Genomic DNA, 11,555 nt, shown 5'->3' with positions numbered 1-11,555 from the left:
CCTCGGGACCCCCGGAACCCCCCCCCCCTCGGGAGGTGATTTGGGGGCGTCACCGCCGCGGGATCGCCCCCCGAGCCCGGACACTCGCGGGTTAACGCCGGTGGTTTTGGTGTTTTTTTTTTTTTTTTTCGCCACACCCCCGCCACGCCCACCCCCACCCCCCCGTGACGTCACGGTTTACCGGGTCCGTTCGCCGCCGCTGAGCCCGAACGGTCCGGGGGTTTGGGGGGGGAGGGTGGGGGGGCTCGGCGGGCGTTGCGGGGGATTTTGGGGTGTTGGGGAGCGCTTGGGGGTCTTTGGGGCGAATCGCGAGGTCTCCGGTGGTCTCTGGGGGGAGGGGGGGAATTGGGGGTTTAAAGGGGGGGGGGTCTCTGGCGGGAATTGGGGGTTCCTGGGGGACGCGTGAGAATCGGGGGGTCCCTGACCCTCCTGTGTGACCCCCAGACCCCCGCCCCGTCCCCATGGCGCTGCGTTTGGCCACCCGCCTGTCGCGCCTGGCCCGGAGCGGTGTCCGGTGGGGGGGCACCGAGCCCCCCCGAGCACAGGGTGAGTGGAGGGGGGGGGGGGACGGGGCGAGGGGGCGCAGGACCCCCCCCCCCCCCGGGATTGGCAGCGACGAGGGGGGGACACCGTGAGTCGCCGGTGCTGACCCCCCTCTCCCGGTGCTGACCCCCCTCTCCCGGTGCTTCCCCGCCCTCTCCCGGTGCCGACCCCTCTCCCCCGTGCTTCCCCCCCTCTCCCGGTGCTTCCCCGCCCTCCCCCGGTGCCGACCCCCCCCTCCCGGTGCTTCCCCCCTTTCTCCCGGTGCTGACCCCCCTCTCCCGGTGCTTCCCCGCCTCCCCCGGTGCTGCCCCCTCTCTCCCGGTGCTTCCCCCCTTTCTCCCGGTGCTTCCTCCCCCTTTCCCGGTGCTTCCTCCCCCCTCCCGGTGCTTCCCCGCCCTCCCCCGGTCCTTCCCCCCCTCTCTCGCTGCTGACCCCCCTCTCCCGGTGCTTCCCCCCCTCTCTCGCTGCTGACCCCTCTCTCCCGGTGCTTCCCCCCCCCCTCCCGGTGCCGACCCCCCTCTCCCGGTGCTGACCCCTCTCTCCCGGTGCTTCCCCACTCTCTCACGGTGCTTCCCCCTCTCCCCCGGTGCTTCCCGCCCTCCCCCGGTGCTTCCCCGCCCTCCCCCGCTGCTGACCCCTCTCTCCCGCTGCTGACCCCCCCTCTCCCGGTGCCGCCCCCCCCCCAGTCGCCGCCCCGTTCGACTGGCAGGACGCGCTGGGGCTGGAGGGGCTGCTGAGCGCCGAGGAGCGGCTGCTGCGGGACACGACGCGCAAGTACTGCCAGGAGCGGCTGCTGCCCCGCGTGCTGCACGCCAACCGCCACGAGGGTACCCCAAAAACTGACCCCAAAACACCCCGAGACAGCCTGACCCGCCCCCCCGGTACAGGCGGAACTCCCCCCGGAGAGCCCCCAAACCCCACAAGCGCTTCCAGAAGCGGCCGGTGCCGGTTGCCACGAGGGTCCCCAGTGTCCCCCCAAACCTGCCCGACTCCCCATTCGCCCCTCAGGATCCTTCCTCTGAAAAAAAAAAAAAAAAAAGGGGGACTTTTTTGGTATCCCCAAAAGCCCCCCGACCCCCCCACCCCAAAACTCCCCGACTCCTCCAAACTCCCTCCAGCACCCCCCCCCCAAAAATCTTCTCCCCGCTCTCCTCCCGCAGGGTGGGGGCAGCCGTGTAGGGGACCCCCAAATTTCCCCAGGGGGTCCCCCCGCTGCCCCCCCTTAGCTCGACCTCTCCTGACCCCCACCTTGCTCCCCCCCCCCCCCCAGTCTTTGACCGGGAGATCGTGACTGAACTGGGAGAACTGGGGCTGCTGGGCCCCACCATTCAAGGTTAGGGGGGGCCATGGGGACCCCCGGGGGCGATTTGAGGACAGAATTGGGGGTGAGGGGGGGGCGTGGGTGGCCAGGGACTGCCCCTGGGGCTCCCGGGGGGGGGTTATTGGGGGGCTCAGGGGGAGATGGGAGAGGTTGGGGGGGGCACTGGGGGTCAGGGATGGGGGGTGGGGTGGCGCTGGGGGGCTCGCGGGGGGCGGTTTCGGGGTGACACCGGGCGATCTGAGGGGTGGCGCCGTCCCCAGGGTGGGGCTGTGCGCCCCCCCCAGGGAGGGTCCTCGAGGGCTCCTGTGTCCTTGAGGAGACCCCGGGGGTCTCTGAGTGACCGGGGGGGGGGGGGGGGGTTTTACCGCAGGGTACGGCTGCGCGGGCACCACGTCGGTGGGCTACGGGCTGGTGACGCGGGAGCTGGAGCGGGTGGACAGCAGCTACCGCTCGGTGCTCAGCGTCCAGTCCTCCCTCGTCATGTACCCCCTCTGGGCCTACGGGACCCCCGCCCAGCGCCAGCGCTTCCTGCCCCGCCTCGGTGAGACCCCCGAGCGCGGGGAGGTGGGGTGAAGGGGTGGGGGCGTGCGAGGCAGCGCCGGGGGGGTTTTGGAGGAGGAGTGGGGTGTGTGGGGCAGTGGTGGGGCAGTGGGGGCGTCGGCGTGGCGCCCCTGACGCCCCCCTCCCCAGCTCGGGGGGAGATCGTGGGGTGCTTCGGGCTGACGGAGCCCAACCACGGGAGCGACCCGGGGCGGATGGAGACGCGGGCACGGCACAACCCCGGCGCCAGCACCTACACCCTGCGAGGGTCCAAGACCTGGTGAGCCTCGGAATTGGGGTGAGGGGGACATGGGGGACCCCCAGAGCTCCCCCTTTGACCCTCCCCGAACTGCCCAGGATCACCAATTCGCCCATAGCCGACCTGTGCGTGGTGTGGGCCCGGTGCGAGGAGGACGGGCGGGTCCGGGGCTTCCTGGTGGAGCGCGGGACCCCCGGGCTCAGCACCCCCAAAATCGAGGGCAAGTTCTCCCTGCGCGCCTCGACCACCGGGATGATCCTCCTGGATGACGTGGAGGTGCCCGAGGAGAACGTGCTGCCCAACGCCGAGGGGCTGGCGGTAAGGGGGGAGGCCGGGGCATCCCCGGGGAGGGTCCTGTGGCATGGGGGGGGGGGGGGGGTCTCGATGACACCCCCTGTCCCCCAGGGCCCCTTCGGCTGCCTGACCCAGGCGCGTTACGGCATCGCCTGGGGCGCGCTGGGCGCCGCCGAGGCCTGTCTGGAGACGGCGCGGCAATACGTGCTCGACAGGTAACGGGGGGCTGGGGGCGCTTTGGAGGGGAGGGGGGGTGTCCCACCGCCCCCCCAGACCTCAGTGCCCCCCTCCCCTGGCCCGCAGGAAGCAGTTTGGGGGCCCGCTGGCCCGGAACCAGCTGGTGCAGAAGAAGCTGGCGGACATGGTGACGGAGATCACGCTGGGGCTGCACGCCTGCCTGCGCCTCGGCCGCCTCAAGGACGAGGGCAGGTGGGTGGCACCGTCCCCAGGGTGGGGACCCGGGGGGGCTCTGGAGGGGGTCAGCGTGTCCCTGTCCGTGTCCCCCACAGGGCTGCCCCCGAGATGGTGTCGATGCTGAAGCGGAACTCGTGCGGGAAGGCGCTGGGCATCGCGAGGGACGCGCGGGACATGCTGGGGGGCAACGGGATCTGCGACGAGTTCCACGTGATCCGGCACCTCATGAACCTCGAGGCCGTCAACACCTACGAGGGTACGGAGGGGAGGGGCACGGGGAGGGGTCCCCGAGGGGTTCAGGGGGTTCCTACTGAGGTGTGGGGATCCCCGCAGGCACCCACGACATCCACGCGCTGATCCTGGGCCGCGCCATCACCGGCATCCAGGCCTTTGCCCCGGCAAAGGGGACGTAGTGGGGGACGCAGCAGCGTGGGCACGGCGGGGACGTGGTGGCACCGGCGGCACCGATGGGGACCGGGTCTGCTCCTCGTGGGAAGGGGTGTGAGGAGATGGCGGCGCTGACCGGAGCCAGCGTCACCAACCGGAGCCAGGTATCCCCAGAAGGGATCCAGTGTCACTGACAGGACCCGGTGTCACTGATGGGACCTTGTGTCACCAGCCAGGACTCGTGTCACCAATGGGACTCAGCGTCACCCCAACCAAATCTCGTGTCACTGGCGGGACCCGGTGGCACCAAGCACATCTTGTGTCGTTGATGGGACCCAGTGCCACCGAGTAAACCTCCTGTCCCCAACGGGAATCGGTGTCACCAACAGGACCCGGTGTCACTCAGGGGACCCCACTGGTGCCGGGCCCCGTGCCCGGTGCCATCTCAGTGCCTTTGCCAGCCCTGTGGCCAATAAACGGTGGGACAGCCCCTCCATGCCAGCCCTGCTCATCAGCATTAATTAACCTGCCAGGACGCAGCTCTGCTCTCGGGGTGGGGGGTCCCAGCCCATCACAGACCCCCCCCCCCCACCCAGCTTTTGGGTCGGCTTCAGCCCTTTATTTGTTCCAACCACCAACAGCAACAGCAAAGCGCTTTGGGGCCAAAATCCCCCTTTGGCCCGGCACAGCCGCACGGTGCCGTGGGCTTGGGGGGTCCCGCTCAGGTCTGGGGGTGCCCTCAGCCCTCGGGCTGCGGGCAGAGGTCCTGATAAGCCGCCTCCACGGCGCAGCAGATGCGGCGCAGCTCGGCCTGCACGCCCTCCACGCGCTCCAACACCTCGCCGAGCGCCTGCAGCCGCTCCTGGATCAGCCCGTTGTGGAAGCCGTAGCGGTGGAAGAGCCGCTCCTCCAGCTGCTCCGCCAGCTCCGAGACCTGCCCGAGCGGGGCTACGGCTCGTCCCGGCGCTGGCACGGCCACCGTCCCCGGGGCCGGGGGGCAGCTGCGCCCGCCCGCGCTGGCACCGCTCCCGGCCTGGCCCGGCCGCCGCCAGCTGCGCCCCGGTAGCCGCGGCGCCGGTCGAGGTGGCCACCGAGAGCCGGGTCAGTGCGGGCCGCAGCTGCCAGGCCGGGCCGCCATCTGCGCGGGGGCCTGGGGACGCCCCCCCCGGCCGGTCCCCCCCGGGCAGGAGCGGAGTCCGGAGCGAGGGCAGCGTGGGGACAAGGGGGGACATCGGGGGCCGCTGGAAGCGGGGCCGGAGGCAGCTGCGGCCGCCCCCGCCGGGGCTCGGGGGGCTCCCCCCGGCCGGGCTCCGCAGCTGCCTCCACGCCGGGGCTCTGCCTCGGTTCTGCCGCCAAACCGGGCGGAATAACGCGATTGCCCGTGCCCCGGGGGTGGGGGGAAGGGAGGGGACCCCTCCGGGCCTACCTTCAGCAGCAGGCTGTCCCTGACGCCGCTCAGCTCCGTGTGCGCTTCCTCGCGGCCGCCGTTGAGGCGGCCGAGGACGTCGTGCACCCGCTGCTGCAGCCCCTCCACGGCGGCGTCCAGCGAGGCGAAGTACAGGGAGGAGCGGGGACCCAGCGCTGGCTCCGCGCACGGCCTCGGCCGGAACACGGGACCCTCACGGAGCGGCGAGGGGCAGCCCGTGGACCCCACGGGGACGGGGACAACGGGGACACCCCATCGGGGCCGTGGATCGCACAGGGACAGGGACAACCCTGCCCCATCAGGGCCATGGCTCACACAGGGACAGGGACCCCACAGGGACACCCCATTGGGGCTGTGGATTGCACAGGGACACGGACCCCACAGGGACAGGGTGAGGGACATCGGGGCCATGGATCACACCAGGACAGGGACCCCACAGGGACACCCCATCGGGGCCGTGGATAGCATGGGGACAGGGACCCCACGGGGACAGGGTGAGGGACATCGGGGCCATGGATCACACCAGGACAGGGACATCCCTGCCCCATCAGGGCCGTGGGTCACACAGGGACACGGACCCCACGGGGACACCCCATTGGGGCTGTGGATCACACAGGGACAGGGACATCCCTGCCCCATCAGGGCCGTGGGTCACACAAGGACAGGGACCATGTTAGGGGCACAGACCCCATGGGGACAGGGTGAGGGACATCGGGGCCGTGGCTCACACAGGGACAGGGACATCCCTGCCCCATCAGAACCATGGCTCACACAGGGACAGGGACCATGTTAGGGGCACAGACCCCACGGGGACAGGGTGAGGGACATCGGGGCTGTGGATCACACAGGGACAGGGACATCCCTGCCCCATCAGAACCACGGCTCACACAGGGACAGGGACCCCCTGTGAGGGGCACGGACCCCATGGGGACAGGGTGAGGGACATCGAGGCCGTGGATCACACAGGAACACGGTCCCCATGGGGACATGGTGAGAAACATCAGGGCTGTGGATCACACAGGGACAGGAATCCCCCTGTGAGGGGCACGGACGCCACGGGGACAGGGTGAGGGACATCGGGGCTGTGGCTCACACAGGGACAGGGACATCCCTGCCCCATCAGAACCATGGCTCACACAGGGACAGGGATCATGTTAGGGGCACAGACCCCACGGGGACAGGGTGAGGGACATCAGGGCTGTGGATCACACAGGGACAGGGACATCCCTGCCCCATCAGAACCATGGCTCACACAGGGACAGGGACCCCCCCATCAGGGCTGCGCACCCTCTCAGGGTCGCACACCACCGGGACAGGGACAGGCTCCGCCCTGTGACAGCCCTGCCAGTCCCGTTAATTGAGAATTACCCTCTAATTAACGGTGTGACTCGTGGTGACACGTGCGGCCCCCCCCACTCCCCGCGGTGCCGTTGCATCGTCCCCCCCGCTCTTTTTCCTCCGCTTTCGCTGAAATCGCGGCGCAGGGTGAAGGCGGTACCTGTCCGGCTCCTCGCCGCGGGGCTCGTCCCCACCCAGTTCGGCCGGGAAGGGGCTCCCGCCCGCCGCCGCCTCCGGCTCGGGACCCTCAGGCTCCTCCCGCGACATCCCGGCCCCGGGAGGGGGGCGGGGGGCTGCAGGGGAAGGAGCCCGGGGTCGGGCTGGGGGCGCTAAGCCGGGCTCGGGCCGGGCTGCCGGGCTCGGGGGTCGGGGCCGTACCTGGGACCCTCGGCCGCCCCTCACCACACCGTCCTCACGGAGCCCCGCTGGGCGGGCCCCGCTGCCGCCCAATAGGCGCCCGCCGTTCACACCTCGGCGCTGCTGATTGGAGCATTTAGGGACCCCAGGGGGTGATTGACACCCGCGCGGGCCAATCGCCGGGTAGTAAAAGGGAAAGGCGGGAAGGGCCGGGCGGATCTCGGGGGTCCCGGGCGGATCTCGGGGGTCCCGGGCCGGTCTCGGGGGTCCCGGGCGGATCTCGGGGGTCCCGGGCGGATCTCGGGGGTCCCGGGCCGGTCTCGGGGGTCCCGGGCGGATCTCGGGGGTCCCGGGCCGGTCTCAGCTTCCCCAGCGCCGTGCGAGGCCACGAGGTGACAATAAACTCTTCCCCCACGTGGTTCCTTTCCCCAGCACATACACACACAAGCACCGCAGGACACCGGGCGGCTTTATTGGGGTGGGGGACCCCCGGGGACGGGACCCCTCCCCAAAAAAGGAGGGGACCCCCGGGGTCACACGTCCAGGCGGCACATGGGGCTGTCGTAGACCATCTGCAGGTTGACGCGGTGCCCCACGAGCTCCCGGATGTTGTTGATGCCGTATTTGATCATGGTGGGTCTGGGGGAGGCGGGATGGGTGGGGGGGTCAGTGGGTGGGTGGGGAGGGGGATGGACCCACAGTAGGGGTCCCACCCCAGGTGACCCCCACTCACCGCTCCAGCGAGAGCCCCCAGGCGATGACGGAGACGTTCTCGGGGAGCCCCATGGGCAGCAGCAGCTCGGGGCGGAAGACCCCCGAGTTTCCCACCTCCACCCACTTCTTCAGCCCTGGCATGGAGGGGGGGCGAGGATCAAGTGGGGCACCCACAGACCCCCTCCCCATATCAGAACCCCAACAGGGGAACTCAAGGTCAGCCCCCAGCTCTAAGAGGAGCCCCCCCCAAGACCCCCCCGCCTCACCCTCGTGGTAGCTGAACACCTCCATGCTGGGCTCCGTGTAGGGGTTGTAGGCGGGTTTGAAACGCAGCTGGGAGATCCCTGGGGGGGGCAAACGGGGTGGTCGGGGGGGGGGGCACGCAGAGGGTCAGAGGGGTTTGGGGACCCCCTCCCCACCCCCCCCCGTGTACCCAGCTTGGTGAAGAACTGCCGGAGGATGCCCATGAGGTGGCCCAGGGTGAGCCCCCGGTCGGCCACGAGCCCCTCGACCTGGTGGAACTCGGCCAAGTGCGTCGCGTCCAGGCTCTCGTTGCGGAACACGCGGTCGATGGAGAAATATTTCACGGGGGTGAACTTCTCCTGGGGGGGGGACACGGGGATGGGGTGCAGCTGGGACCCCCAGACTGCCCCACAACTGCTCTGACCCCCCCTCAAACTGCTCCGAGCTTCCTGAGCGCCCCCCAAAACAACGCTGAGCCTCCTAAACTGATCTGAGCACCCCAAACCCGCTAATCCCCCCCCCCAAAAAAAAAACCCTGTTCCCCCTCATGGCTGTGCCCCCCCAAAGCCCCCAGACCTGCCGTGCCAGCCGGAACAGGGCGCGGGCGCTGGCTGATGTGGTGTGGGTCCTCAGCAGGTTCTTCCGTGCCTCCTCCACCTTCCACTCGTACCTGTACCTGGTTAGGGGGGGGAAAAATGGGGTTCAGGGGGGTGGGGGACTCGCACGGGACCCCCCTGAATCGCCCCCCCGGGGGGGTCGGGGTCTCACCCCTGTGAGCCGTAGCCTCCCTGCGAGTGCACCTTCTTCACCTTGGAGTAGTAGCCAGGGGGCAACTGGGGGGCTTCGGCGGGGTCTGGGGGGGCAAAAAGGTGACGGGGGGGGGGGGGGGGGGTCTGGGGGGCTTTGAGGGGCGTTTGTGGGGGCTCAGGGAGGGCGAGCCCAGAGGGGTGTGGGGCGGGCAGCAGGGGGCTTCTCAGAGAGATTTGGGGGGATCAGAGGGGTGGGGGGGGGGGGGTTCAGAGTGGTCCCCGGGTTGTGGGGGGGGGGGGGGTTTCAGCAGGTCCCCAGCACCCACCCAGCAGGAAGAAGGTGTCGTGCTGGTCGCGGGCCGGGTGCTGCTGCGGCTGGAAGAGCGCGTCGAAGTTCCAGAAGGAGCTCTCCACGAAGTTATCCGTGGGCATCTCCGTGAACCTGGGGGGAACCCCCGGGTACAAGGTGAGGCCTGGGGGCTGCAAGGGGCGGGGGGCACAGAGAGGGGCCCAGCCCCTTCCCCCCCCCCCCCGCCCCAGCAGATCTGACAACCCCAAGTACAGCCCCTACAACAGCTTCGGGCTCATCGGCCCCGACCTCCGGCAGGTGAGGGGCAGGGCGGGGGTCCCCAGGAGCTGCAGGACCCCTCCCCATCCCCAGAGGTGAAGTCAATCCCCCCCCCCCCGGCTCACCCCATCTCCAGGAAGATCTGGCGCAGCTCCGAGCGCACCTTGAGCAGGGGGTGCAGGTGGCCGCAGGCCGGGGGCAGCCCCAGCGAGGAGAAGTTGTAGGGCTTGAAGGGCAGCTGGCGCCAGGAGCCCCTGCAGGGCGGGCCGGGGGTCACGGCACGGCCGGGGGGTGACCCTGGGGTGGGGGTCTGGGTGGGGGTCTGGGTGGGGGGGTGGGCACGTACGTGGCGATCATCTCCGGGGTCAGCTCCGTCTCCGGCCGCGCCACGGCCGTGCTGAAGGCGCTGCCCTTGCGGATCCAGTAGGACTTGAGGGTCCTGGGTTAGTTAATTAGCGTTAATTAGCATTAATTAGCGTTAATTTTATTAACGGTCGGCTCCACGGCTTTGTTTATTGAACGTTTTGCCCGCGTGAGTTGGACGCAGAGCGTTTAATTGGATCGTTGGGATCTGGCTTTGGCTGGGATTAAGCTTGAGGAATTTCAGTAAAAAAAAAAAAAAAAAAAAAAAAAAGCCAAATTGGGTTTGAAAATGGGGCGGGTGGGGCCTTAAATCTGCGGCATTTCAAGGTAAACCCTGGGAAATCGGACGTTCCCAGCCTGGCAGAAGGACAGCAGGACGGAAAGGCACGAATGAAAATAAAAACTGACAAAGCAACGACCCCCCCCCCCCCCCCCCCCGAGAGCACAGCGCTAATTAAGGAGCAGAAGCAGCGTTAATTTGCCCGGCCCCACTCACACTTCCAGGAGCAGCTTCCTCCTCTTGAGCTCGGCGCGCTCCCGCTCGGGCAGGGACCCCCCGGCCCTCACCTGCCCCAGGTGCTGCTGCACCGTGTCCTGCACCGAGGGCACCTGGGGAGGCGGGGGGGACACACCCGGGGCTGGGCACGGCCCAACGGGGACCCTCGGCACCCCCCTGCGGCCAGCAGACCCCTCCCCAAACGCTCCTGATTCCCAGGGACCACCCGCCTGCTCCTGGCTTCCCCGTCCGTCCCCACCGGGGGCATTCCCGGTAACCGGAGACCCCCCCCCCCCCCCCAAACCCCTCCTCAGGACACTCCCAGCGACCCCCAGCCATCCCCCCCCTTGGGCCGTGGGACCTCCATTCCCCCTCCCCGGGGCACTCCCGCTTGCCGGGGACCCCCGTGCCCCCTCCGCTTCCCGGGGACCCCCGCCCGTTCCCCCGGGGCCACTCACGGCGCGGAGCACGCGGGGGCCGCCGGCCGCTCCCTTATCCAGGCGCACCCACTTGTTGGCCATGGCCTTGCTGAAGCCCAAGGAGCCGCCGGGCAGCTTCTGCGGGGCACACGGCGGGCGTGAGGGGCGCGGCGGAGGCCGCCGGTGCCGCCCGCCCCTCCGGTGCCGCCGGTACCCACCATGGCCTCGCCCTGCGGCAGCCCCTCCTCGGGGAGGCTGCGGAACAGCCGCGCCTCGGGGCTGCCGTCCCGCAGCACCTCCTCGCCCTCGGGGCTCAGCTCCCATCGCGTGGCCGTCCGCGCCTCCGCCTCGATCACCTGCACCGGCACCAGCACCGGCATCAGCACGGCCGGCGGCGCCCGCGGCTTCCCCCACCGCGCGCGCCCCGCGCCCCGCCGGCCGCACCTCGCCCAGCGCCTGGAGGCTCTTGACGGCGCCCACCAGCGTCTGGTGGTCGACGCCGAGCTGGGCGGCGGCCTCGATGCTGCAGAGCCCGCCGGGAGGCGCGGCCCGCTCCAGCCGCTCCAGGAGCCGCTCCGCCACGCTCGGCGCCATGGCCGGAAGAGAGCCCGGGCCCGCCGGAAGTGATCCCGGGGAGCCGGAAGTGCCTCGCGGAGGGGGGCGGTGTCGGCGCGTTCGCCATCTTGGGTGTGGCGCACGCCCCGTGCCGAGCGTGGTGGGCGCCATGTTGGGTGTGGCGGGGGGGTCGCGCAGGTGGCTGAGGGGGGCGCCGTGACGCCACGAAGCCGCACGATGACGTCATGCGGTGCGAAGCGGCGCCAGCGCGGACCCCAGCGGGCTGACACGGCCCAGAGCTCCCTGAGAGCAGCCCCCGGCCTGGGCCCACCTTCCTTGCGACCGCACCTGCCGCCACCTCGCTTAATCAATGACATCGTGCCCGCGTCGCGGCGCTGTGTGAAGGCAGAGGCGAGCAGGAGACTGCCCTAGGCCGCGTGCCCGTTGCTCCCTCCCCACATTCCCAATTTCCCCTTAATTTCCCTTCCCCCGCCCCCCCCCACCCCAATCCCAGGCCTGTCCCTTTAAGAGCGCGCGCCCCACGTGACCCCTGGAGCGAGGCGGGGGGG

The 11,555-nt window shown here is 70.2% G+C and overlaps 3 protein-coding genes across 6 annotated transcripts; 1 reads left to right on the top strand and 2 right to left on the bottom strand.

Annotated features, from left to right (window-relative positions):
* Nucleotides 1-149: 149 nt before the first annotated feature.
* On the top strand, nucleotides 150-4,259 carry GCDH (glutaryl-CoA dehydrogenase). Of its 3 annotated transcripts, none has more exons than XM_053933040.1 (11): nucleotides 151-184; nucleotides 445-546; nucleotides 1,230-1,370; nucleotides 1,814-1,876; nucleotides 2,235-2,405; nucleotides 2,555-2,684; nucleotides 2,762-2,981; nucleotides 3,069-3,172; nucleotides 3,261-3,386; nucleotides 3,467-3,627; nucleotides 3,705-4,259. In XM_053933040.1, exons 2-11 carry the CDS (start codon nucleotides 462-464, stop codon nucleotides 3,782-3,784), a joined length of 1,281 nt encoding a protein of 426 aa, XP_053789015.1. In that variant the 5' UTR covers nucleotides 151-184; nucleotides 445-461; the 3' UTR covers nucleotides 3,785-4,259. The 3 variants fall into 3 exon arrangements, with proteins under 3 accessions (XP_053789017.1, XP_053789015.1, XP_053789016.1); XM_053933041.1 differs by having other exon boundaries at nucleotides 183-212; XM_053933042.1 differs by lacking the exon at nucleotides 1,814-1,876 and having other exon boundaries at nucleotides 150-184.
* Nucleotides 4,260-4,339: 80 nt separating this feature from the next.
* On the bottom strand, nucleotides 4,340-6,971 carry SYCE2 (synaptonemal complex central element protein 2). Of its 2 annotated transcripts, none has more exons than XM_053933049.1 (3): nucleotides 6,683-6,939; nucleotides 5,185-5,356; nucleotides 4,340-4,692 (listed from the first exon to the last, which is right to left on the bottom strand). In XM_053933049.1, exons 1-3 carry the CDS (start codon nucleotides 6,787-6,789, stop codon nucleotides 4,498-4,500), a joined length of 474 nt encoding a protein of 157 aa, XP_053789024.1. In that variant the 5' UTR covers nucleotides 6,790-6,939; the 3' UTR covers nucleotides 4,340-4,497. The 2 variants fall into 2 exon arrangements, with proteins under 2 accessions (XP_053789024.1, XP_053789023.1); XM_053933048.1 differs by lacking the exon at nucleotides 4,340-4,692 and having other exon boundaries at nucleotides 4,700-5,356; nucleotides 6,683-6,815; nucleotides 6,901-6,971.
* A 359-nt stretch (nucleotides 6,972-7,330) lies between these two features.
* On the bottom strand, nucleotides 7,331-11,491 carry FARSA (phenylalanyl-tRNA synthetase subunit alpha). Its single transcript, XM_053933039.1, has 13 exons — nucleotides 10,876-11,491; nucleotides 10,650-10,787; nucleotides 10,471-10,569; nucleotides 10,013-10,125; nucleotides 9,500-9,592; nucleotides 9,279-9,407; nucleotides 8,912-9,027; nucleotides 8,605-8,689; nucleotides 8,413-8,512; nucleotides 8,027-8,195; nucleotides 7,860-7,937; nucleotides 7,613-7,727; nucleotides 7,331-7,518 (listed from the first exon to the last, which is right to left on the bottom strand). The coding sequence occupies exons 1-13, from the start codon at nucleotides 11,155-11,157 to the stop codon at nucleotides 7,413-7,415; spliced, it is 1,623 nt and encodes a 540-aa protein (XP_053789014.1). The 5' UTR covers nucleotides 11,158-11,491; the 3' UTR covers nucleotides 7,331-7,412.
* Between the last annotated feature and the right edge of the window lie 64 nt (nucleotides 11,492-11,555).

The sequence above is a fragment of the Vidua chalybeata genome (genome assembly GCF_026979565.1).
Source record: "Vidua chalybeata isolate OUT-0048 chromosome 33 unlocalized genomic scaffold, bVidCha1 merged haplotype SUPER_33_unloc_1, whole genome shotgun sequence".
Lineage (NCBI taxonomy): Eukaryota > Metazoa > Chordata > Aves > Passeriformes > Viduidae > Vidua > Vidua chalybeata.
The sequence above is the reverse complement of the archived record's forward strand: the minus strand, read 5'-3'. Positions and strand labels throughout refer to the sequence as shown.